This window comes from Sceloporus undulatus, chromosome 1 (assembly GCF_019175285.1).
Source record: "Sceloporus undulatus isolate JIND9_A2432 ecotype Alabama chromosome 1, SceUnd_v1.1, whole genome shotgun sequence".
In the NCBI taxonomy this organism is placed as follows: domain Eukaryota; kingdom Metazoa; phylum Chordata; class Lepidosauria; order Squamata; family Phrynosomatidae; genus Sceloporus; species Sceloporus undulatus.
Window position 1 is genome coordinate 207,187,328 of NC_056522.1, and position 27,087 is coordinate 207,214,414.

Sequence of the window (27,087 nt, forward strand, 5' to 3'; positions counted from 1 at the left end):
GAATATCATAGTATAGTATTGTTTATCTTCAAAAATATACCAATCTAATTATTATTATTATTATTATTATTATTATTATTATTATTATTATTATTATTATATGGGTATTCAAAAAGCAATGGGTTAAAAAGTACTCAAAATGTTGGGTGACAGACTGGTGACAGCCTAGGTTGGTAGAATTTAGGTTTGACTAATGGGAAGAAAACACCCACCACTTATCAATGTAGTGGATTGCTCTACCAGAGGTATGACCCATCATACCAAATGATAGTTTCCTTGAGAGGATCAGATGTAATCTGTTTTGGAGGGGAAATATGGATATTGTTAATGGAATCCATAGAACCTTCCCCTGACCAAACTATTCTTTCCCATATCATTATAAAAACACTACAAAATTAAACTTGTTTCATCCTAAATCCTTTTCTTCTCAGGAGACCCAGGGATTTACAATTGAAGGGAATTTTATCTCTCTTTGAGGAAGGTACACTTTTGAGGGGAGGTACACATATTACTTAATTTTGAAGGGAATTGCTCTTAATGTTCTATAGCCTGAAATGTCTGAACCAGCGAACGCTCCCATATTTTACTTGCTGATACCTATTTAGTTGAAAACAACAACAACAACAACAACAACAACAACAACAACAACAGTAAACCACCGTTCTTCACTCTTAATTCATCCTTCTTCTACATAGAGGAAACTTGTGAAAGTTACCAGTATTTCAAAGTAGGTTGGTAGAAATTTGAATAAATTCATATGTTGCACTTAAAAGGGATAACAAATATAATTAGACACAGGATATGATAATGATAACATGGATACAGCAAGTGCAAGATAACCTAACAGATAAACCTGATGAATGGTTAGAATAAGTTTTCCAATAACCAATGGAAAGAAGATATTCATCTGCACAGAATGTATTCTATAAGTGGTTACAAAACTAGCAGAAATGGAATCAGAATGCAACAGTAAACTTCATTTGGCTGGTTTTCATTTGAAACCAAGGTTTACTTAGAGCCAGGATTCCAATAAGCAGTGCAGGATCAATGCTATAACTTATTTCTGTAGCTGATTTGCCTCTATAGCTCATTATAACTTCGCACACTGTTATGCATTCCGCAGTGGCCTCTGTTTTAACTAACCAGCTGTCCTCTTACTCAGAAATGGCATTCTTTCCCCCTGGGAAAACGTATCATACTGAACAGTTCTCCACTTAGAAGATTCCCCTGTTGGGAGTCATCCATTGTTGCAAAGATGATGACTTACTTAAGTAGCATTAGGTTTCATGAGGGAAAATGATGTTTGATTTTTCAAACCACAGCATGTTTTGATTCGCAAACCACAGCAATTCAGCAAAACTCCCAGAGACTGAATTTATAAAACCTCATTGAAGAAGACAAGGGAGATGGCAATAAGAATCTAGTTGTCTGTATTACAGAAAATCGAGCCCAAGGCTGCAACTATCTAATGCAAAAAGATGGCCCCTTATTAAAGTACATATTTGCTTTGTCATAGGAGTTTATCACACACACACACACACTTCCATTCTCACTGCGATTGTGTTAATGAGGGGAAGTGCATATATAATAGCTTATGAACACTTCCTGCCGCATGTCACTTCATTAGCACATCTGGGCTCTCTTCTGCTCTTATCATTAACCCCACCTCCATTCCCTATGCCCTACCCAGCATGCCTTGCATTTGCATGTGTTTGTTATTGTCGTTGTTGTTGTTTAACTCAAAGAGGAGGAGTGCATGGGTAAAGGAGGAGACACTAAGTGTCTGCATAATCCCAGCCCCACCGTTGGGGTAACTCACCACACTTGAGGGCTAATATTATACCAGTGCTACTGGGATCTTATTGACATTTTTCCCATCAGTGGCAATGCGTGGGCTAACCAGCTCTTAAGGACAAGGCAGCAATATTTTTAGAGATCAAAGATTAAAATATACTGGAGAAAGGAGGGAAGGAGCTTGGACCTTGGGTTGGGAAAATTTGCTTGAGAAGGTCAAAGAGAACACTGAGTACAATGAAATCAATAATGTAATTAAATCCATATCCCACATGTTGAATGTAGGTTTTTAAACATAAATAGTGTATTGATTCTAATTAAGCCATATGGGGAGGGGGTACGGGTATGTGTAACACTGTTTGTATATATATATTAAAATAATTCAGTTTTTAATAAAAGGATAAGGCAGTGACAAGAGGGAGATAGCATCATGCAGTAGGAATTACCAAATATGCTATTATCAAACATTTATGTCAGTTAAAAACTGTGTGTGATAAGGTCCACAGTCATGAAACACAATTGATGGTGGGCTTGAGAGGGCCATTGGCATAGTGCCTAGTAATCCTCCTCCCTGTGGATTTACTTTGCTATGTGTTTTAACTGGTTTGTGTGTTTTAACTGAGGTTATGTGTTTTTAAATGATGTTACGTGTTGTATTTTAATGTGTTGCTGTTCCCTGCCTTTATTTGAAATTTTGTGCAGTCCCCTATAGCCAGAAAGATTGTGATGCTAGCTTTAAAATGGCTGAGGCCAACAATTAAATTGAAAGCAGAATGGAAGCAATGAGCCAGCATGGTGTAGTGGTTTGCTTGTTTGACTAGGACTCTGGAGACCAGAGTTTGAATCCCCGCTCAGCCATGGAAACCCACTGGGTGACCATGAGTGAGTCTCACTTTCTCAGAGGGTGGCAATGGTAAACCCTCTCTGAACAAATCTTGCCAAGAAAACCCAGTGGTAGGGTCCCCATAAGTTGGGAATAACCTGACAGCACACAAACAGAGAGTCTTAGGTCTTTAGGGCCTATTTAAAACTCACGTATGCAGGAGTTTGTGAAGGGTTTGTGCCACTGGAGTCTGCTCCATAGAGGTGGGACCTCTTGAATCCTAATGCCAGGTATGTGAACAGGGCCATCACAAGTCATTTCAGGCCTCAGGTAGATTCTTCCATATAACCACATTGAAACAAATAACCTGATCCAAAATTCTTTAGGCCAGATGGAAAATATGTAGCCCCTCCACTTGTTTGTACCTGGACACTTCTTGCCATTTGGTAAAAGATGGGGAAGGGGGGCAGGATAATTAATTCTCCTCTAAAGCTAGGTGCAGGGTTCTTGTTTCACCCCTTCCACCAGATGGGTTTCATGAAAGGGGAGTAGACTTTGTAAAGACTGTGGTGCCTTAAAAGTATCTTTTTAGTGGGAACTTGGAAGTGCTTATCCATATGTTGAGATTGTTCTGTTTTTGATAGCTTCATATGTTTCTTCCTTCCCGCTCCTTGTCCATGTGCTTCACTCCCTTTCCCCTTCCTATGTGATTTTAATTTCCAGATACAGTACACACAGCTAGAGATGATTTCCATTCCATTATGCTTTCCTTCCAATTGTTAAGGGCAGGTTTTGTTGCAACATTTTGTCAATATCTTTTTTCAAAAGTGTTGCCACAACAGTGTTGTTGTTGTTCCTATGAATCGAGATGGGGAACAACAGATTAAAACAGAGCAACAGCATAGACACATAACACCAGTAAAAACAAAATACCAGTAAAAGCCACAAAACACCCATTAAAACACCATGTATCACTGAAGTATTTTCTGGATGGGGTTTGGGGTTGCTCTTTCCTTTTATAGAAAAATAGCTCAGCAAACATGGGGGGGATGTACATCTATACTGTAGAAATAATGCAGTTTGACACCACATTAACTGCCATGGCTCCAGTTTACAGAATCCTGAGATTTGTAGTTTTGTGAGGTATTCTTTGTAGAGAAGGCTAAAGACCTTGTAAAACTACAGCTCCCAGGATTCCAAAGGATGAAGCTATGTCAAACTACATTTTTTCTGCAGTGTAGATGTACCCTAGGCCTGCTAGAACTTGTTCTTCTGTATGACTGATGCAATTTTGGTTGCCTTGATATGAGCACAAAGAACAATTCATTAATGTTAAAAGGAATGATGAAATCCTAAACCCAAACCCAAACCTTTGGCTATTGGCCCACATTTTTTTTTCTTCTGGAACTTGCAATGCATTTGTGAAAGATGTCATGGGACCCCTTTCCAATATCCTTCTAAAGGGATATTTCAGCCTTAATAAAAAGGATAGAGAGGCATTTGCCTGATAGTGGAGGGCAAAACTTTTGTGAATGTTTGCAGTGTAGGCAGATATTCTGAGAGCATATAATCTTCCGAAGCATATTGGTCTGAAAAAGAAAAAAATCAGATCACAGAGAGAATTCTGATAATGTAAGGTACATTATCTCTTCTAAAAATGACAAATATTAAAGTTAAATAGGAAAGATGTGCAAGGTGGAGAAAAGTGGAACAAAATGTGTGTTTTAACAAAATCAATTTTCAGAAGTAACATGGCCAGGCTAATCCTTTTAAAATATATTCAAGGAATGTATTATAACTTGCCCTCCTACACAGAATGAATGCAATACCCCCTTGGATGTGTTTCTGACAGAGGATAAATGAAGGAACTTTTCACTGTTTAATCTAACACTTGCTCTGTAATTCAGATATGCTGCCAATGGGAGCTGAATTCTTCTATCCAAGAAACTGATACTAGCAATGCAATCTTAGCATGTCTTACTCTGAAGTTAGTCATATTTTGACCAATGGAACTTACTCCCATGTAACAACATGTAGGGTTGCAGCTTCACCAATCTCATGAAGTGTTGATTTTGCAGAATTCTTCTGCAAAAAGAATGCTACGATGCTTGTAATGCTTAAGTGCCTTCAAGATGACTGACTTATGGCAACCCTACCATTGCTGTTGGGTTTTTTTGGGGGGGGGGACAAGTTTTGTTCAGAGGAGGGTTGCCATTGCCTAGCTCTGAGGCAGAGAGAGTGTGACATGTATAAGGCTGGGTGGAGAGGAACAAAATTCTGCTGGACAATTTTTAAAATATGCCAAAGTAACCTTATTTTCACAGTTCCTACACCATATTCACTATATGCAGAAATAAGCCTATGTAGCTGTTTAGCTACAAAGGAATAGGTTTGGCATGTACCCACAGCTGGATATGTTTATTTCTGGAATGAAAGCTCTTTCACTGAGTTCCCTAATTTTGTAATGCAATAGTTACAGATAAAAACATAAAGACTGTGATATTCCCAACTCTGTCCCAGGGCAGAACACTAGATAATAGATGTGACATTAATGCAAAGTTTATTTGTTAGCAAAATATTTTGAGGTACAAATAGCATATACCTGGATCCTCATTATTTGGGGGAGAGAGAAAAATGTACCTTTAGTTTACATTTAGTTTATGAAATCAGGGTACTATTCAGATCCAGCAGGCTGACAGGCATAACATACAGAGCCTTTTCACTGGCAGTCTCATCCCTATTAACCTCCACTGTGTATGACATGCCTTTGATTCTTCCTTTGTCTTTAAGAGCACCTTAAAGAGCTAGTTGTTTCAAACCGCATTTAATTGAATAAGATGATTTTCACTGCTTCTATTTTTATCATGTCATGTCAGATATTTGTTTTTATTTGATACAATAGTATTGTGAGCTGTCTTAAGGCCAAGAGGATGAAAGCATATTCTGTACTGGCACATTATTTAAAGTGGTACAAAGGAGCGAAGGAGTCATAACAGAATTCCTAAAAGAAGGAGCTGGTCCCCTCTGTTTGCCCCAGAAGCCCTTTCACAGGCAGTTCATTTCATTCTGACTGAATTGCAGAAGGACATGTCTTTCCAGTAAGCACTAAATAGCCACTTGATGATTGCTGGTCACTGGTCCATGGTAGCCAAGCCAGCTCATTCTAGTATTTTACTTTTCTTGGTGCAATAGACTGGAAATTTTGCTGCTAGAGCTGTGTCATTCTTGTTGCCCTCAAGAATTAATTTCCTTTTACAGTTTTCTTCCATTAAACTCCTGCCCTCCTGTCTGGCCCTGGCTTCCACTCTACCAAAAGCATCTGAAGAGATAGACTGAAGTCTACAAAAGCTCACGCTGCCAACTTCTTACTTTCTTTTAGTTAATCTCTAAGGTGCTAACAAAATTTCTCTAATACAACTTAACTTCCTTGTTAACCAAAACTCTGCCTGCAGGTCTGAGAAACAGGATTGTAGCTGTGCTGAGATATTTAACATAATAGACAAGGGATGCTTTACACTTGGTATGTTTTCATACGATTCTCAAGATGTTCACCTGTGGCAGGTCCTCAAAATAGATATGTGAGGAAGATCCTAATCCTGCTGCTGGTGTGATCAGATAACTCCTGAGAAGATGACTTGGCCCAATCCAAAGCAGAGAGTACAGACAATCACAAATTCCAAGAATGTTCTATGAAATCCAAATGGATGGTTTCAAAGAGGAGCAGCTCTCTTAAGTGAGACTGCATAGAAACCGCTTAGAAGACTAAGGGATCCATACTTAATTACTGGACAGTACAATAAAGGGCTTATCTAGAGGGCCCTGCATAGCCCAGTTTGCTTTCTCCTTGATTTAATGAGGCTCTGGCGGGATACAGACGGGCAAAAAGGGGGGTGTTCATGACGTCATGAAGGTATAGCCTTCAGACGGCCCTTACCTGAATGCCGCCATGAACACGCCGCCCGCACACCCCAAGCGGGAAGAAGCAGCATTAAAAAGGTGCCACTTTTCCCCACTTCTTTTCTATATGCTGCGCAACTGCGCAGCTCCGTCTATAAGCTGCTGCACTGGTACGCCAGAATTGCTACACCGCTAATTTAAGTTGCCCATTTAAAAGCTCCGTGTCTGCTGCGTTGCATAATGAGTCGGGGTCCTGGAACATGCGCAATTTGCATCGAGGCTCTAATTAGAGCGTCAGATGCCATGCAGATGTGGAAGCTGCAGCACAGCTGCACTCTATTTTAATGCTCCTAACCCTAACCCTAACCCTAGAGCAACATGTACGCATGTGCTGCTAGAATTGTGGAAAGTTTGGACTTTAAAGTGAACCCCTACACACATTCCTGTGCCATTTTCACCTAACAATAAAAAAACGCTAAAACTTTAAATATTTACATATGTACAAGGGAGGTGATGGGGGATGGCAGGGGGACAGCGGTGGCAGCGGCGACAGCTGTGGCTGTGCATTGCAGATTCAGCAAGAGCACGGGGACCAAAGGAGAGGAGGCATCCATGATGCTGGTGACACTAGCAACGTGCAAGTGGACAAGGATGCCAACACCAGCTGATCACCAGCTGGCAGGAGACCACCATTGTTCTTGGGCAGGGGGGGGAAGTTTAAAGGGGCCTGGGCACTTTAAATGTGCACATATGCTTTCTGCCGCCGGTGCTGAGCCTCTCTCTTTGCAGCGTCCTGCGAGGCAGCGGTATGGAAACTGCGGGTCAGAAACGGCCCCAGGTGAGGCGTCTTCACTGCCCCCCATGTGGAAGCCCCATACACCTGAGCCACGCCCCCGGGGTGGGCGGTCTGGAGGCTCCGTATTCAGCAGAATACACCTCCAAGACATCTTCCCCTGCCCGTCTGTATCCCGCCTTTATTCTGCACAGGTAGTCAGGCCGCATGCTACAAAATGAGCATAAAACTAAAAAATCTGTAACATTGGGCTCATGGATAATGGACTCCCAGAACCCCACCTACAAATAACAAGATTGTGTCGCAAACACATTTAGCTCCAGTTTTGTTTCTGGAAGTGTGTGTGTTTGTGTTTTCAGGTTGCCTGTTAACTTATGGTAACTGCATGAATTTCTTATGGTTTTCTCAGCAATACTTAAGAGGTTGTTTTCCAGTTCCTTCCTGGAAGAAACATGGGCTGCCATGCTTGGTAATCAGGGCTAACACTGCTTAGTTTCCCAGTTCAGACCTAATTCCTGTGCTTCCTTCTTTCTCTTATGACACTGCTCAGGTACAACGATCTACTGCTGCGCTGCCGGGAGCTTGATGCCTGGGCTCAGGATCTCACCCTCCCCAGCGTTGTCTGGATATCAGGCTTTTTCAACCCCCAGTCCTTCCTCACAGGTAGGAAGCACATCACACAACTCATTAGTAATTTACTGCTACAGTAATTTTTATAATTACTGCCAGGAGGCTTCATTAAATTTGATCTAATGAATAAATATTGTATTTTCAACGTGATTACCAGCGCAGCTTAAGCTGTGTGCCATAAACAATTATTTTCCTCAATACACAGTATGTCAGTGACTATTGATTTTTTTATTATTATTCTGCAAAGAGTTTACTGTATTTGTATCATAGGCCCACTCAATAATGCTTGAACGTGAAGAGTCAATTGGCAAGGAATATGTAGCTGACAGAGAAATAAAGGGGATAGCAATGGCCAAAAAGCTAAAATACTGACTTTTTATAAATGTAATAGCTAGGCTTGTTTAATGAAAACATGAGACCGGAAGGAAGAGTCCTAGTGTCTTGCTGATGTTTATAAGCTTGGACTCAGAAAGGTACTTTAAACAAATCAAAGGCTTGAGCTAGACAGTGCGCTGCCATGTTGGGACATTCTACACCATAGAAATAGTGCAGTTTGACACCACTTAGGTACTTTGTGAGGTACCAGCACTCCTTGGCAGAGAAGGCTAAAGACTTTGTAAAACTACACTTCCCATAGGATGGAGCTACAACACTTAAAGTGGTCTCAAACTGCATTACTTCCACAGTGTATTTGCATCCTTTAGACTGGCTGTATCTACACTGCAGAATGAATGCAGTGTGACATCACTTTAACGGCTATGGCTCAATGCTATGGAATTCTAGGATTTGTAGTTTTGTGAAATATTATAACAACAAGGACTATATACTGATATACTCATATAAGGTGAGAACAGCTCTGTTAAAAGTTAAAATCAGATTAGGACACCTGACATGGCGACAGCTTTTGCCAGGCTGATGACACTAATGTCTTGTGTGCAGAAGTGACCCATACTTTTCTTTCACTAATCAACCTTACAAGGAAGTGGATCTTGCCCACTTGACCCTATACTATTTGGTTATATAAACGATTTCAAGTTACACTAAATTTAGAAATTTGCCTTATGTTATGTCAGAGCTTTGGCCCATTTAGTGCAATGCTACCTGATCAGAAGTGGTTCTGTGACAGCAGTTGTCTCCATGTTTCCACCTGACTCAGCAAAGTCTTCCTATTTTATTTCAGCTGTCATGCAGAGCCTAGCCCATAAAAATGAATGGCCTTTGGATAAGATGCACATAACAATAGATGTTACCAAGAAATATAAAGAGGAGTTTACGCAACCAGCTAGAGAAGGGGCATACATTCACGGTCTGTATTTGGAAGGTAAGTATTACGGCTTCTAGAGAGATAGCACTATGTAATGGTTTGAGTGTTGGTCTGTGACCCTGGAGACCAGGGTTCAAATCCCTGCTCAGCCATGGAAACCCACTGGCTAACCTTGATAAGTTACACTCTCTCAGCCTCAGAGAAAGGCAAATCTTGCCAAGAAAAAGCCAATAGGTTAACCTTAAGGTCAGTGTAAATTGGAAATAACTTGAAGGCATGCAAGACACACACACAAACACACACACACACTTTATGGGAAAGTTTTCCTATTGCTTTAACATGGTTTTATAAGCTTTGTATTATTTTTTTATTTTTAAAGTTCCTTTTAAATTCCTGTTAAGGCCAAAAAGGCAAGATATAAAAAATTAAAAATAGAAGTACTATTTCCAGACTCCTTGCAAGCTAAAAAGTAAAATTGGTGTGCCTTCCAGTCTTTCCTGCTGCCCTATTTCCTTTGTTTCTTAATATGAAAACTTAACCAGTTTGTTTTCTGCAGGTTCAGAGCAGGTATTTGTCCAAACATCCTAATCTTACATAACAGACACTTTTTCACATGTAGCCTCAATGTTCATAGAATCATAGAATTGGAAGAGACAAGGGCCATCCAGTCCAACTCCCTGCCATGCAGGAATCTCAAACAAAGCATCCCCAACAGATGGTCATCCAGCCTCTGCTTAAAGACCTCTAAGGAAGGAGACTCCACTACACTCTGGGGAAGGAGTGTGTTCCACTGTCGAACAGCCCTTACTGTCAGGAAGTTCCTCCTAATGTTGAGGTGGAATCTCTTTTCCTGGAGCTTGCATCCATTGCTCCGGGTCCTAGTCTCTGGAGCAGCAGAAAACAAGCTTGCTCCCTCAATATGACATCCCTTCAAATATTTAAACAGGGCTATCATATCACCTCTTAACCTTCTCTTCTCCAGGCTAAGCATCCCCAGCTCCCTAAGTCGTTCCTCACAGGACATGGTTTCCAGACCCTTTACCATTTTAGTCACCCTCCTTTGGACACGCTCCAGTTTCTCAACATCCTTTTTAAATTGTGGTGCCTCACCAAAGCAGAATAGAGTGGCACTATTACTCCCTTGATCTAGACACTATACTTCTATTGATGCAGCCTAAAATTGCATTGGCCTTGTTAGCTGCCGCATACCACTGCTGACTCAGGTTCAACTTGTGGTCTACTTGGACTCCTAGATCCCTTTCACACGTAGTTTCATTCAGCCAGGTGCTCCCCTTCCTATATGTTTTATATTTCTGCTCAAAGTGCAGTACCTTACATTTCTCCATGTTGAAATTCGTTTTGCTAGCTTTGTCCCAGCTTTCGTTTATTCAGGTCATTTTGAATTTTGATCCTGTCCTCTGGGGTATTAGCTACTCCTCCTAGTTTGGTGTCACCTGCAAATTTGATAAGTATGCCCCCAATTCTGTCATCCAAGTCATTCACTATGTTCACTAAAACATTAGCAATGACAGGATCCATACAAGAGATGTCTGCAATGGGCAGATGCCCCATCTTGCAATGGGCATTATAGCCATATGAGTAAAATTAAAAGGGGTAAATATCCTGAAAAATGCAACATAATATTGCAGTTAGATATGCTCCTGTTGGCAAACCAGCCCACTCCATCTTACATTAAATCTTTGCATGCTCAGTGGATACAGGATTATGCCTAACAGAGGCCTAATCAGGCTGTTTTGGCATTTCCTCTTAGGACTTGGGTTACTGGGAGAAGGTCCTATTGTACCAGTATATATCTTGTGGTTCCCTCAAGCCTATTGGTACCTTCCTTTTGTTAAAGATTAGCCTATGACAATAGGCTTGTCTGTATACAATATGCTGCTATATACAGAGAACTTGCAAGTCAGGAAACATCATTTTAAAACAATGAAGATTTCCCAATTTAAAAGAACAGTATAGAGCATCTTATCTCAACCATTTTACCCTACAGGGATGTTTGAAATAATTTTCAGGTTTCAGGGAACCCCTGAATAAGTATTACAGTGTTCCCTCCACATTTGCTGGGGTTAGGGGTGAAGGACCCCTGTGAATGTAGAAAAACTGCACATTGTGCTTTCTCTAGGAAAGTTCCCCAGCACAACTCTATGGTTAACTTCTGGCCAAGTTGCGCTGGAGGACATCGATTCCTAGAGAGGACATACGAGTCAAAGCAGCAAATAACCAAAACTGCAGAAGGAAAAGCTGCAAATGTGGAGGACCAACTAAAAAAATATTCCTTTTCCCAAATCACAATCTCCTTTGTAACGTCTAGCGACCTCTCAAAATTCTGGTATAATATTCTTTATCTGACTAGCAGTGCCTACATGAGCAGATATTAGTCAGGTGTTACATGAGGGGAGGGTGAATCTCGAAGTTAAATTTCCTTTCTGTACTTTCAATTGTTCACAGGTGCACGATGGGATGTTCAAGGGGGGCACTTAGCTGAAGCTTGCCTAAAAGCACCAACCCAAGCGATGCCTGTTGTTTTTGTGAGAGCCATCCCCAATGACAGGCAAGAGACAAGAAATAGCTATGAATGCCCTGTATATAAAACCAAACTAAGGGGCTCCACTTATGTGTCAACCTTCCATTTAAAAACAAAGGAAAGGCCAGCAAAGTGGATTCTTGCTGGTGTTGCTTTACTTTTGAGTGTGTGACTACAGGTTAATCTTTTTAGCTTTATGCACTTGCTCCCTTGCCTTGAGTGTTTGTTTTTTGTTTGTTTTTTTTAAAAGATTAAACATAGATGTATGAACATAGACTGTATCCATAAACCTCTAACTATATGCTTTACCCTGTCCCAGTAGTCCCAGTGACATTTTCAGAAAGATAAAGATTACTCACATGGAAAAGACTTAACTGTTTCCAGTTTTATTTTAATGGGCTTAAGTGTGAAGCAATCAGGTAAGCAGTAAAGCTGTTAAAAGCACTGGAAAAGGTAATCAATAAAAAAACTGGAAGATCAAAGTATATCAACAATGGTTAAGTCTCAATCACTCTAATAACAGCCTTCTTTGCAGAGGAAAAAAGGCTTAATTGGCCAGTAAATGCTACTAGCGTGGAAACGGAGATGTATCCAAAGGCTTCCTTCTTGAGGGAACACAGGAACGCAGAAACGCAAAAACACAGGGACACAACACCATGCAGAAATCACATCTAAGCAACATTTTTATTGTCATGAGCTTCTTAGATCACAATGTATTTACAGTGTTAATGAAACTACTGAAGACAAAACATGAACATCGTGTTGTGCTTAAAGCAAGCCTGCACAAAATCCAAATGACATAGCACTTGGCTGTTTAATCAGGTTTTTAAATCTACTTATCTAAAAAGTCAAGACAGATTCAGAGCTAGAGTTGGAAACTTATGGGCCTCTAGGTGTTGCTAGACTACAGCATCCATCATCCTTAATGATTAGCTGTGCTGCCTAGGGCTGATGGAGAATTGCAGGTCTGTATCTCTTGGAGAGCTACAAGCTGCCCATCACTCATTATGAAGCAAAGCAAAATTTAGGAGTAAATGAGTTTTGCCACCATTAATGCTGCTCTTTTCACTGCAAGTATTGTAGCTCATTATATATGAAGAACATTTTGATTAACTAAGTTCAATGTCAGTTTTTTTCAACATGAATTATGTAACTGAAAGCAACAGTCCTCGTTACTGATGCGTAACATGCAAGGCCCACTTTTATCAATAAATGTTGTTTGAAATAGTATAGGCATTTCTATTGCCTTAGTAGGATAATCTTCATGTACTGTTACAGATGAACCTATCCATAGTTGAATTGCAACAGTGAACACCCTGAGTGGTTTGAATAAATCCTCAATAAGGTAAATAGACATGGGCAGGGTGTCATTATTTCAGCTGCTATCCACACACAAAAGCTGACATTTTCAAAATGGAGTAGTTCTTATTCTGGGGGGGCTCCATGGCATCAGGCTAGCATACTTCCTCTTCATGCTTTTAGCTTTGAGGCACCACTGCATGCAATGATGTGTGAAACCAATCTTGACTTATGCATACCCCTTATCACTCATCGAACATAAAATATGATGAAAGGTTTACACAGGGATACAGGTAAGCCATGCTCTCACACTTTCCTCGCCTGAATTTTTGGAAAAGTTAACATGGCCCATGCATATTATACTTTATATTAGATACTAAGTTCAATCAAAAGGGAGCTGAAGGGACTTTAACTTGTAATATATTACATATGAGGCTTGGCCACTGCATGAACTACCCCTCAAAAATTAGTTTGTGCACTTTCCCATATTCCTTATCAATTGCCCAACAACAATGGTTCAACATCTTTTCACAAGGGAAAAATTATAATCAGCTGGTCATCCCTTCCTTTCATTATCTATCCAAACATGCATTAAGATTATAAAAACAACTAAGGATTCTCTTTAACATGGTTGATAAACTGGACTTCATTGTTATTAAAATGGCACAATGAACAAAACTTGAAATTTAAATATCAATTTTCACAGATCCTTTCAACAAACTAGGTCCCCTGAGTTTAACTCATTCTGCAGTATTAATTTGGTTTCAGTCAGAGATATCAACATTATAACAGCTTTAACAGCAAATTATTTGTATGGTTTGTTACTAGAGCTATTACAGATGGTATACTAGAGAAACCCCAAAAGTGGAGATTAGACTGAAAGCAATCACAGAGCAGATTTAAGTTTCCCCTACATGTTTATGAATCTTTTGGGGGGTGCTGTAGAGGTTGGTATTCCCCTTTCTCTCTCTGCAGTGCCTAAAGCTCCCCCACCCCAACTTAGTGAACAACCTCTAAAATCTTCCCAAGTTCACTGCTTCATGAGGAGCAGACAGGATCTCAAAACCATTTGACTCCATCCTGTAAGCCAGATGCAAAATGATGGGCATGAATGTACTGACATCTACCAGGATCTCCGAGGTCTCAGAACTGATATAATCATTTCATATCTATCTATTGGAACATAGATGCTTCTGCAATCTCACAAAGCAGGTAGTGGCCTGCGGCTAGGTATATGGATCAGCCTAATTACTACTAGACTCTCCTAAACCATACAGAATTTCAGCCACAGACTCTTAATCAGGTAATCCCCATCAGCTGCTTTGCAAAAATGCAAGGTCCTGACACAGTGAGATTCAGCAGAGCTGAATGGTAAGTGTTAAGAGCTTCTGTGTGAGTACCATCCACCTAAGTTGAACAAGTATCTCCATGTACAGCAGAATGAAAGACTTGAAAAACGTCTACTTGAAAACAGTACAAACTCACATCCTGTAATAAGGAATTTCAGTCAAACAACACAACTGAGTTACTTTTGTTCCCCCTTTTTAAAACACTGAGAATAGTTTAAAAAATACAAAAAATTTAAATGTTGAAAAACTTCAAAGACAATGCTAAATTGGTGTAAGTTGACTGAAGAGCAGTGTCAGGAATTTCATTCTTGCATTTCAAGTTCTTGCTTCAGGCTATGATTAAAAAAAAGAAAAGATATTATTATTGATGAATTAAGATGTAAAGGCATCCATAGTCTAATATGAATCTGTTCTGAACACAGAAAATCTCCTCCCACTTCCTGCTTCCATGGTGTTTCCACATGGAAACGGTTGGGCTGAACTAGAATCTTCCTTCATGTATTTATATACCTGCTTCTTTCACGTACAACTGGTATACATTATTTTGTTCATGAAAACACAAAAAAGACAAGATGGACTACAGTGAACATGTACTTATACAGTTGGGTCTCTACATTTGTGGCTGACTTTTGCAGATTAATATATTCCCCTCTAGGAATCTCTAGGTCCTCCAGTGCAACTCTAATGTTCACCAGAAGTTGCACTGGAGGACCTAGAGATTCCTAGAGAGAACACTTTTCCAGGCATTTGTAAGTCCTCCAGTGCAATTCTATGGTCATGTTCTGGCAAATATTAACCACACAGTTGCACTGAAGGACCTAGGAATTCCTAGGAAGGTGTTCTTTCAGGTAATAAAACCCCAAAACACCTATAATTTGCGGTTTTTCCACTTTCATGGGGGTCCTACACCCCTAATCCCATTGAATGTGAGGGGCCCACTGTGTTACAACTGCACCAACAAAGGACATCATGGAGGGAGTTACACAGAAGTTACCTTTTCAAGTAGGCATGGACATTGTCATAGCCATGGTACTTCGCCAAGTAAACCAGCACACCTGTAGCACATCGTCCTTCCCGTTGCCTGCAGAAGCTGCAGTTGCAGATCCCACGGCAAGGTGGACAATACCAGTTCTAAGAGGGAAAATATATATACACGTGTTCATAAGCGGAGCAATAATTCTGCAATGACTCACTCCTTTCTTGTCACTAGGTTTTGCCTAGACTTTTTAAAGTTTCACTGAAAGTGCTTATCCATTAACTCTAAAATACGAACATAGAGAAACATACATTTTCCTTTTACCAACTTTATCATACACTTAAATGAGCATCCAAGTGAAATGCTCTTACCGGATCCAACAAAGCTGTCCTGACTTCCTCTCCATAGCGATTGCGAAGACAAGGTCCACAGAACTGACCACGTACTCCTAAACATTCTGGATTGCGGCAGTTTGTCTTTGTGTCCGTAGTTTTCTGGCGACACTGATGACAAGTGGAACCCTACCAAGAAGAATAGTAAAAGGCAAAGAAAACAGGCTTGAGGTTGCTTTTAATCACCAAACACTATCACCAAATTGCTTGCTATGGTGCAGGCTCAGTGATCTATAGAAATGAAGCATCCCAAAAAAACATCACACCATTAAACCTTGTCTGTGGTCAGGCATGATCTGACTAGCACCTAGACTTTGAAATGGGATGAGTATTAGGGAAATGGCTATGAAGCTGGAAAGAATGAAAGACACTTAGCGTCAGTTAGATTCAACTATCTAAGAAAGGATTATGCTTGTGCACCGCTCCTACTCACTTGCTGCAATTGCACTTTTCCCTTCCAACATAACAGAAAACCGTATCTTGCCACTGAATCTTAAAACTGGGCAAACTAATGTCAGCTTAAGGTTCTGACAACTAAACCAGACGTTAAGGAGAGGACTGGAGGTTACAAGCATGGAACTTATTTACATGCTTCCAATCCAGTTTTATGGCGTATCTGAATTAACTCATTTCAGGAAGCAGATTCCTTAAACTTGTATCTGGAGGTACTGTGTAGATTATCTTGAAACTGTTAAGAAATTTGTAAGTAAGGGAAGAACTTGGAAGGGGTCAGTCCCAGCAAAATATTGGCTGGTATCCTGTTTGTGCATTACAATGGCACAAGTCAGGCTTATGCCATTGTAACTCACTTTTGTAACTCATTGAGTAGGTTTAAAATTCCTAACCGAAATGTATTTATTTATTTAATATGCCACCTTTTTCCTAGAGTAGGATCCACAGAAAGAAATCAATCAAAATATACCCATGCAATTCTCAAAACACTAAACTGTCACAATTAAAATAATAATCCCTCCCCAACTCATCTTGCAAGCAACACTGCCCCTCCAGCAGGATCATTTGTATGTCTTCAGAGGGGTGATAAGCAGAGATGCACCCAGTGGTGGTTTCTTCCCCTGTAGCTGGATGCACTGCAACAGGCATTCACAGAGACCTTGGGGGTCCCTTCCAAGATCCCTTCAGGTGACATCTTGAAAATAACTGGATGCATCTCAGCCCATTCCCCCGACCCCAGTGTCCAACAATATTGAAACAGCCATGTTGTGGGCAGTAGGGCTAAGCTGCTTTACAAGGTGGAAACTATTGAGGGATGTAGCTATGGAGAGGTTGCAGGATCTTCGTCATCATGTAACTGGCTGAGATTTTTTGTGCTGAGACACAAAAATGTTTAACTGATTTCTACATAAATCTAACAAATGAGAAACAGATCCTTGGCCAAATCTTGACATGAAAAGCTCATCCCTGTTCTATTCACCCCAGTAGTTTAGTTAATAAGTTAACTTGCCACTCTTCCTTGTCCACCCCCACCAATGGAATTTCTATTATTTTGGATTAGGGAGTGGGGCAGCTTCTAACTGTAGAGCACTAAAGACTCCTTTAAATCCAGTACTAGGAACAAAACACAGGATCACACTCCAAATTAGCAAAGGATAATCAGAGTGAATGGCACAAACTCTGAGATCTTGATTCCAGATTCTGTCATACATGAAAAGCATTTAGTACAATAATTTTGGCAAAGTGAATGGGTATGCTAGCAACCAACATGTCCTGAAGGCATCAGACCCCATCTGATCTCTAAATTTAAGTGGAGTCAAGCCCTAGTTAGTATTTCAATGGGGGACTGTCAAGGTACCATAGGCCACCTTTGAATAATCTTTGCCTAAAACACTCAATTATGTTCAATCAGGATGCCCTAAATCAACAGGCAACTTGAAGGCAGGCATAAACACAGAAAGAGGTATGTGAATCCAGAATGACTGAATGCAGGACGTGAATATCCTTACCATCACACGGTTGTACACTTTATCTCTGACAGTTTCACAGATGTTATCCAACTCTTTCTGAGTTATTTCTTCGACTGGACGGATAATATGGGGAAGAGTCATAGCACTAGGGCGTTTTCTTCTGGGAACATCCATTTCATCCTGAAGTCATCAGAAAACAAAAATGCATCAGGTATGTATTTGGCTGTGTTTGCACAGAGAAGCAGCAGTAGTAGCAACCATCAGCATTTCCTCTTCTAGCTGCACATTACATCCCTCACATGATCCATAAGGAAATCCAAAACACTTGTGTGCAGAAAAGGTCACTATCACTGCACAGAAGAAAGCACATGGAGGATATGGATATTAATAGCTGCTGGTCATGATGGGCCTGTGTCACCTTCACAATTTATACATTACTGGGGAATATAAATAGAAGGGTGCTGTGGGCTTGCAATAGACAACTGAATGGTCACTGTTGGAACAAAATCCAACAGTGATCAGCCTTCAATTTAATGAAGCACTGCCTTTATGCTAAGAACTATCTTCATCCAGTTTGCACACTGGAGATGCCAGGGTTTTACATCCCACTGCATGAAAAAAAATCTAACAAAAAGGACAATAGCGTATCTGCACTGCTCACTTACTAGACAAATCACTATTTTTCTGTGGAGACAATCTTTATTTAATCCAAACTAAAATTTAATTTTGAAGTTTCCACAAAATAACACAGCTATAATAATATGACCAACACAGACCTCAAAGTATTCATCAGACATTTTCCTTCTCACTAAAATGTAAGGATCTTCCTCCTGTTTCTCTTGCATGGGGCTTGGAGGACCTTCTATCAGGGATCTTGATCTTGTATGAGGCCTAGAACTTCTTTCTGGATTCCTCCTTAAAGCACTTCTGGGAAATGATTTCCTCGGAGACCTCTGTGGTTTCTGGGATAAGAACAAAGATAACCCAACAGCACAATTACAATTTCACCATGCATTACCTATAGTTTTTCAAACACTGACAATTTCCCTTGTACTAGTTTACATGGAAATAAGTAAATGTCTAGTAAGGCTTACTACTCAGTAAGCATGCACACAGGGCTATAGCCTAAGGCTCAGATGAAACACAAAGGTAGATGATCATGATCACTGCATTGTTACTATTGTTACTTCAATCGATACACTAATCTTTGCCATTTAAGATTACAGCTATGATTACAATTCAAATCATGGTTATATCTTCCAAAGAAATATAAAACAATACAACAGTTTGGAACCATTTTTTCTTTTTTCATTTACTTGGTGCTTCCTTTTCTGCAGAAAAAGCAATTCATAGTTTGACAATTTAGACATCACACCCTAACTATATGCAAGGGATCTTGTAACACCTTTGAGACTAACAGTGTGAAAGAGGTTGTAGCATAAAATTTCATAGATTTTGCCTATTTCCTCAAGCTTATGCTACAACTTCTTTCACAGTTAGTCTCAAAGGTGGTATAAAATCCCTTGGCATACTGATATTCCAGACTAACACAGCTATGTCTCTGAATTCTACACCAAACTATAGGTGAGCTTCTTTAGCCTTGCTTTGACATGACATGTGAACTGAATTTAATTTGCAAATAAAGAATAAATTCATTTGCATGATTGTAAGGAACAGGCTGACAGTTTTCAACAAAATGGCAGTGCATTTGATGGAAAATTTACTTTCAATAGACTGCACAACATAAATGAAGATAGGCACAGAAAGAAGCATAGGCACAAGAAAAGTGATACTGCAAAGGAAGTAAGTCCAAACAGTCACATTCAATTGGAAAAAATTAATGTTTCCACATCATTTTTTTCTTTCACATTTTCTCTCTCTACACTATATGCGAAGAGAAAGGAAGGAAGGTTTCTCTTCTACAGGTGCCTACTAGGATGCTGAAAGCTTCCAAAATAATTACAACTCAAAGCTTCTAGTATACTGGTCAAACAGATTGTGACTCCCAATACTAGATTTTTTTTTAATTTTAATTTTATTTTTTGCCTATGAAAGTAAACTTTCAGATTTGAACTTTGAAACTTAGGTTAATTGTTCCTGTGCAAAATAAATACAACCAAACAGGACTTTGCTTTATTTGTTTTAGATATGGAGACATTCTGGTGTTTTAACTGAATACTTAAATTTTAGAGAAAGGCACATCAAAAGGTAATCACAGCAGATAACAACTTTTTTATCATGCAATAAGATTATAAGGAACTCAACGTTCATTTATTTGGCCTATCAAGTTCATCTGTAACAGATTTTAAAAGAAACCCGGACATTTCAAGACTGTGACTCACCAAAGTAGGAGTCGCTAGTGGACCCTTTCCAGTAAAAATCCCAGGAACGCTTTTTAATTCTGCCATTAATTTTGCAAGCTAAAAAGGAAAAAAAAGTAGCAGAATATCTCAAGACAGTTGTGCTATCACAGAATTTCAATATGATGTTCAAATACAGCATATTAAATATGTAACAAACTTAGGGGTGAAACAGACGGTCAAAAAGAGCTGGCTTCCCAACAGACTGGGGGCATGACGTCCAGGCAGCAGCATGACCCCAGTCCACTGGGAAACCGCATAGCTAACCACATGTGCAGAGGATTCACAGTGTTTCGGTGATGCAGCGTTCATACGCGCTCTGCCAAAGAAATGCTGAAAATGCCGCCACAGCAGCAAAGGCATCCTTTCCTCAGCACAAAAAGGACTGGCTTTCTGCTGCTCCTTTTTGTTCTGGGAAAAGGCCAGGTTGGGGGCATTGCATGGGGTTGTCATGGCCCCAACACGGCGAGCAAAGGGGCAGCCAGAAGCCACTCCCTTGGGTGATCTGTTTAGCCCCTTGCTCTACTGAAGCAGTACGTAACAAGTCACTGACCCAGAAAAGCTAGAATTAAATGCAGGGCTGCCATCACTGAAGACATGTCCATCTAGGACTGGTTGCTAACTGAGGCCAGCATGAAACTAATATTCAGAAAGCAGACAAGGACTTCCTATTAAGAGCCCTTTAAGCTGGAAAGATGGACAATACTGGAATCTATAAATGAAAGAATATGGCGACCTGAATGTGGTTTTGTTACTTAGTGTAGAATGGTGTTACTCAAAATGATGGTCCATGGATCAGTGCCAGTATGTTCTGAATTTCCAGGAAAGATAGGACCAATTCCAACCAATGGGTACAACTAGTTTACTAATCTCTAGCACTTTGGATAAAGACAATTGCTGATCTACCACTTCAGATACCTTGGGAAGCACTGGTACAGAGTTCCACATGATGGTATTAAGTATAGTTTTATTAATTACAGGCAACTGAGAACTTTATTGCTTAGTTTCAATGAGGAAAAATTAATGAAAATGCACTTGAGAATGTCCTTTGCACTTACCATGGCTCTGTTCTCCTTTATATTTAAAGCTCTTTTCTCTAAGAATGCCGGGCCTCTTTCTTCATCCGAATCTGAATGCAGGTCCTGTTCACAGGAAATTTTAGGGGGTGGAGTTATTTCATTCTTCCCCCTCTTAGACTTCCGAGGTGGAAACTTCATAGCAACTTTAAGAGGGACAGTGCATTTCTGTGGTCTCTTACGCAGATATTCAGCTTCATCACTCTCATCATTTTCTTCAGAATCTGTTTCCAGTTTCTAGTTGAAGTTAAAAATGGAGCTATGATACTGATGCAATAGGATTAATACCATCAATTCCAGTTCTTCTGAACTATTCCAGATCAGGAATTTTTAGAGCTATAAGGGACTATTATTCAGGTTTGGTGAGGTTTAAACCACGACCTAGAACAACACACGCACACAAACAACTCCAGTTTTTAAAAATTGATTATTCATATATATGTTTTTAAAGTCTGGCTATGATTTTCCAGACTCTTTACTGGAACAATGCCAACATTTTAACTTTAACAGTTTATTGGCAGTTATACATAGTTAGACCAGAATCCAATGTCAGTTCCTTCTTTTCAATCATTTTGTTTTATATTGTAAGAAATGCCATTTGGAAATATATCCTCCAATTAACATAAATTTAACCAAAACAACTTGCTTTAAAAGAGCACCTTTTAAAGAACAATTATTATTTAAGTTAGTGGCCATAAGATCTTATCTGCATTTTGCTACTTAATTTTCTTATTTAGTCATATATTGCTGTAGACTTACATATTAATGCAAAAAAACAAAACAAAAACAAAACCCAAGTAAATGGTTTAAACTGTTGGGCAGGGTGGCCCTTTTGACCTCTTCCAACTCTGTCATTCTATGAAACCAAAAACACACACCCCTTTCTAGTTTTTTTTAAAAGCTGTTTTTCCCAACCCTGCTATTATCAGATATCACAGATATTAATACATTAATAGAGGTTTGTTTTCTCTTCAGACACTTAAAAAATTGACGCACTTTAGATCCAAAGCCCAACACATTTATTTGAGATGACTCAAAACAAAACTGTATTGATACCTACAAGCAGAGCACAGCAACTAAACTATATAGTTTTCACTTTCACCAGGTGTGAGCAGCAGAATGCTTCACGGCTGCACATCAAACAGCCTTATTTCACTAAAATCATCTTGAATAAGAATCTCTTGTTGTGAGTATACGAATCAGTGAGATGCAGAGCTTGAAAAAACTACAGTTTTGGTCTGCAGCTTCCTAAATTCATCAAACTATATAATAGGGGAGTTGTAATCCAAAAAAAGTAATTTGTCTAAGCTCTGCAAATGTCTTGTGCAGCTCTACACTTGTCAAGTCCCAATGTGAGCATCTCTCATCTTGCCAGATATCAAACAGGATAAGGGGTAATTCCTGCACGAACTACTGAATATGCTCAGGGTCAGACAGGCTCTTATTTGAAAAGAACTGGAGCAGGAGGAGGAATCTAGAAGTAGTTTTTAAAAAGGAAATAAACGAAATATGCACGAGGAAGGAAGCAAGAATAGACTAAAGATACCAAATCAAAGCCTGCACTACTGCTCAAAGCCAGCCTCAGTCACTACAACGCTTAGGTACTGGGCTTTGCAATCTCAAACTTGTTTAATCTGACATTTATCTCTCTGGACACAGCCCCTTAGAAAAGGCACACATCAGTCAGGCAGAAGGAATGTTGTCCACTAATATTCAACAGCTATTTCCATAACTTTTTTCCACCATACTGTTAGTCAGGTGTTCATGTACTCCTTCTTAGGTCTAGTGCTATCTGCATAAAGCACACCACCAGTATCCACAATCCAAAGTACACTTCAAGTACCCTACACATCTAGATGCTCACCACAGCAAGTGTCAAACCAATTTTAGCATAATACCACAGAAACACTCCAAAGCTAGTATTAGCTATGCAGTGAGGCTGAAAGAAGACAAGCAGAACACTTAGATTTCAATGGGGCACAGGGCTAAACAGTTAAATACCTCTCCTAGATATTTAAAACACCACTATGGTGCTGCTAACAAGCAAACCACAATACACAGGAAATCCTGTTCACGGACCTCCCATGTCATGTCTAGTCTGGCCTTATTGATTTACATCAGATTTGCTTTTGTACAGTACTGCCTCGACTATTTTCCTGAGATTTTAAAAGTCACAGATAGCCCTTGTTCAATTATTTTGATCCAAACAGTATTTGTTGACCACCTGAAATTTGGCCATCTTAATCATTTCCCCAGACTACTGGAGGAGTTCTTCCTCAGAAAACCCAAGAATGTTTTTCCAGTGACCACATTTAAGATAGCTTGCCTAATTATTTATGCTGACTGTGATCATACACTGCTGTACAATACTATCCTTATTTCTCTCCCTTCAAGTGTAAAAGCAATATAAACATTTTAAAACAAAAATAAATATAATACTGTATTAAGATTTGCCACTACAGTGGATCCTTGTTATACGCTGGGGTTTGGTTCCAAGATCCCCCGTGTATAACAAAATCCGTGTATGCTCAAGTCCCATTAAATATAATGACATAGCAAAATGGTGTCCCTTATAAAAAATGGAAAACCAAGGTAAATTTATACTTTTTTGGAACATTTTCAAAACGTGTATGCTTGAATCCGTGTATAAAAAATCCGTGTATAAGAAGGGCCGACTGTACTAATCAACCACTAGCTCATTTGTAACCCATTTTTCACCAATTAAGCTCCTCTTTTTACCAGTTCATGCAGTGGATAAGGAGCAGCCCTCAACCCCTCCAGATTCCTAAAATATCAGTTTTTTTTTTTTTTTTTTGCCAAAAAGTGTGTGTGTGTGAAGGGGTGGGAGGGAGAGAATGAGAACTGCCTCATTTGGAAACACCTAGGGGAAGCAATTTGCCTTCTAAATAGGTTGCGGGCCTACCCCAACTGTTCTATCGTTTAAAGAATACATTTTTCAAAACGACGCACAGACTTCTAGACACTCCCTGGGTGAGAGGCACAGCCTGTGAAGCTCCTGAACTGAAAATCTTTTGCCCGCTCATGCTCTTTGGAACAGATTCCCATACTTAGGACTATGCAAAACTAAAGAACCATGAAAGACTACTTTGATATCAATGTGCATCCTTAATGTGATGACAATTAGCAAGTTAAAATTGTACAACTCACCAGTGCATCCTGAATCTCACTTTCTGAAAAACCACAGAATGACTCATCATCTGAATCCTCATTAAAGATCTTGGCCACTTCTTCTGTAACTTCTGGCTTGAAACTGGATTTCTTTAAAAAGAATAAGTATACTAGATGTTTCTCTTTCTCGCCTTTTTAAAAAAGAACCTATTTTCCATAAACTGTTCAGACAGCAAATCACATTTTACAAGTGCACTACAAGAGAATAGCTTTTGTAACAAAGAAAAATGGTTCAGGGGGTTTACAAATGGTTTCAGAGCTGTTATGGCAAATCATCAGGCATGTTAGGTTAGGCGACATTTCAAAAGGATAGAATAAGTGGCTAATCTACCTCCAACAATTACTACCTAGAAGCAGAAGGGAAAAAGTGAAATGAAATTACAGTACATACTGTATATTCATAACTGCTGTATAGAAATGTAAGCAAAGCATTTTAATCACATATGGGCCATTTTCAGCATCACACATTCAATTCTGTTTATTCTCACACTTTTTACTTACTGTGTTTGCAAAATTATCAGAGCCAAAACTGTCACAGCTGTCATCAGAGGATGAAGAGGTTTCCATAGGGATTGGTTTTGTATTGCGGAATGCTGTAAATTTCGTCTTTTCTAAAAGGTTGCCCTGTAAAATGGACAATGGCAGTTCAATTAGTCATTGTAAAAGGTAGGCTTTCCAAGGTGACCATATAAGGGCCAAATATCAAGAGTTTACACACTACAATATCACAAAGATAATAGAATGAGACCTTCATTGTATTTTGTGTATGGTGACACCACAAGAAAAATCCCTGTACACTATCTGCTAGGCATCAGGCATTTTCATTGCACATACAGAACAAGACATATTTACATACAAATACTAATGTTAAGAGTCATGAATTGAAATTTATTATCTACTGACTACATTAGTACAATAATCTTGTTTAAAATTTACATTTCTGCAAACTTAGAACAGTTTCAGTTCATTTCAGAATGAAAGCAATGGCATGACCCAAGATACTCCCTAACATTTTTTAGGTGCAATACTGTGACTGGTTTTATTAAGTTTTCCAAACTTGCCTCTCAAACTGTGGCCAATTCATGTGATGGCATCCAATGCCTTTATCCAATGGCATTCATCCCTTTTTCCTATGCAATCAATGCCTTTTCCCCTGTGAATAGTATCTCATGTTCAACTTCTTAAACCATTCATGTGACTGCACTGGCAAAAGAAATGTAGCCTGTGGTTACAGAGGAATCCTGGCACAGGCTCAGCACAGGTGTGTCACTTGGCTCTTACTGTAAGTGATTTGTGGCAAACTAAAAGGACTTTTAGACAGAGATAAAAGAGCCATTAGGCTGGTCAATAATTACCAAGGATACAGTACATATAAAAATGTGTTCCTCTAGGCAAACCTAAATGTGCCAACTTTGGGAGTGTCAAAATATTTCTGGAGGCAAGACATTCAAATCTGCTTCTTCAAATATCCTTCCACATCTTTTTCAAATACCCTTCTCCACAATTATTTTACAACTCTAATCTGGCAATATGTAATACAGCTTCCTCCAGCAGACTCCAGAGAGGATTGATATAATCCCATACACTACGTTGTTATGCGTCATCAAGGTGGCACATTATGGCAACCCTATGAAATCAGAGACCTCTAGGAAATCCTGTTATTAACACCTCTAGCTCAGTCAGGTCTTGCAAACTGGGGGGCCTTTCCTTGATTGAACCTGTACATGCTCTTCCTCTTCTCCTGTTGATAATTATAATTGGTTTAGAAAGAATTCTAAAAATACAAACAGATTTTTAGTAGTGCAAAGTGCTATGGGTCTAAACACTTTTGCAAAGACCCTACAAATGATTCAGTGTTAAACTCAAACAGTGATTAAAAGTTAAACAACATGCCTTGCACACCAGTACAAAAAACAGATGGGTGATGGGGGCAGTTCCTCTCTTTAGATAGCATAGTTTTCAGTATCATGGGTGAGACTACGATCCTATGTGTTAGAAGAAAGCTGAGTGAACAGTGGGGCTTACATCTGGGTGAACATGAATAATGTATCCTAACTCTTTTGTAAAATATTAAAATAAAATATCAAATAGTTGCTAAATAATATCACTACATTATAACTAGTACAGAACAAAAGTAATTTCTGTAGCACAATTTAAAAAAATTTCTGGTTATAATATAAACATGGGCACCATCACAAAATGTCTTCCAATGTTCTGACAAGGTATTAGGAAATGCACAGGCTGTTAATAGTGTGCTGTTTAGCTAATATTTAGCTTTTGTCTTGTAATGGATGTGATTTAAATGATTTCAATTTTGTGGATAATTTAACTGCATTTTAGCAATAATGTTTTATATAGATTTCACTTCTGTCACTGTGCGCGTTTTTAACTGTATTTATCTTAAGCTATGCAGGCCACCTTGAGTCCCAGTAATGGAGAAAATGCAGGATACAAATGAATCACTAATAATGTACAACATGGCTTCCGTGGTGGGTGCTTTCACTTCAAAACAACGCACAAAGACTGTGGTGAGGTTTAAAGAGCTGGCCTATACCTCAACTAGACTAGACCATTTGAATCAACAGGAATTTGGCAATCTGAATCTAGTGTGAGTTTGATTGATTTAATAAGCCTACTCTAGCTGACACTAACAGTTTGTTTGTTTGTTTCAAGAGTTTATATCCCACGTTTCTCCCACAATGGGATTCAAGGTTACAACAGTTTAAAAAAACAGAACTAAAACGCTGATTTCAAAAGTTTTTTAAAATGTTGGGTTTAGAT

The 27,087-nt window shown here is 39.3% G+C and overlaps 2 protein-coding genes across 5 annotated transcripts in view; one reads left to right on the forward strand and one right to left on the reverse strand.

Annotated features, from left to right (window-relative positions):
- The window catches only part of LOC121925833 (dynein axonemal heavy chain 11-like), a 263,238-nt gene extending 250,857 nt beyond the window's left edge, over nucleotides 1–12,381 (forward strand). The window contains exons 70-72 of the mRNA XM_042458413.1: nucleotides 7,858–7,970; nucleotides 9,118–9,258; nucleotides 11,668–12,381. Coding sequence (XP_042314347.1) covers nucleotides 7,858–7,970; nucleotides 9,118–9,258; nucleotides 11,668–11,915 — 502 coding nt within the window. The 3' untranslated portion in view covers nucleotides 11,916–12,381. The remainder of the gene's footprint in view (nucleotides 1–7,857; nucleotides 7,971–9,117; nucleotides 9,259–11,667) is intronic.
- Nucleotides 12,382–12,408: 27 nt separating this feature from the next.
- Nucleotides 12,409–27,087, reverse strand: part of CDCA7 (cell division cycle associated 7) — a 22,772-nt gene continuing 8,093 nt past the window's right edge. For all 4 annotated transcript variants that reach the window (XM_042480648.1, XM_042480620.1, XM_042480638.1 and 1 more), the window contains exons 2-10: nucleotides 24,808–24,930; nucleotides 24,286–24,396; nucleotides 21,100–21,354; nucleotides 20,024–20,101; nucleotides 18,458–18,643; nucleotides 17,721–17,861; nucleotides 15,739–15,888; nucleotides 15,386–15,522; nucleotides 12,409–14,724 (exon numbers count right to left, since the gene is read on the reverse strand). In XM_042480648.1, the coding sequence (XP_042336582.1) occupies nucleotides 14,694–14,724; nucleotides 15,386–15,522; nucleotides 15,739–15,888; nucleotides 17,721–17,861; nucleotides 18,458–18,643; nucleotides 20,024–20,101; nucleotides 21,100–21,354; nucleotides 24,286–24,396; nucleotides 24,808–24,873 (1,155 nt within the window). In that variant the 5' untranslated portion in view covers nucleotides 24,874–24,930 and the 3' untranslated portion in view covers nucleotides 12,409–14,693. The remainder of the gene's footprint in view (nucleotides 14,725–15,385; nucleotides 15,523–15,738; nucleotides 15,889–17,720; nucleotides 17,862–18,457; nucleotides 18,644–20,023; nucleotides 20,102–21,099; nucleotides 21,355–24,285; nucleotides 24,397–24,807; nucleotides 24,931–27,087) is intronic.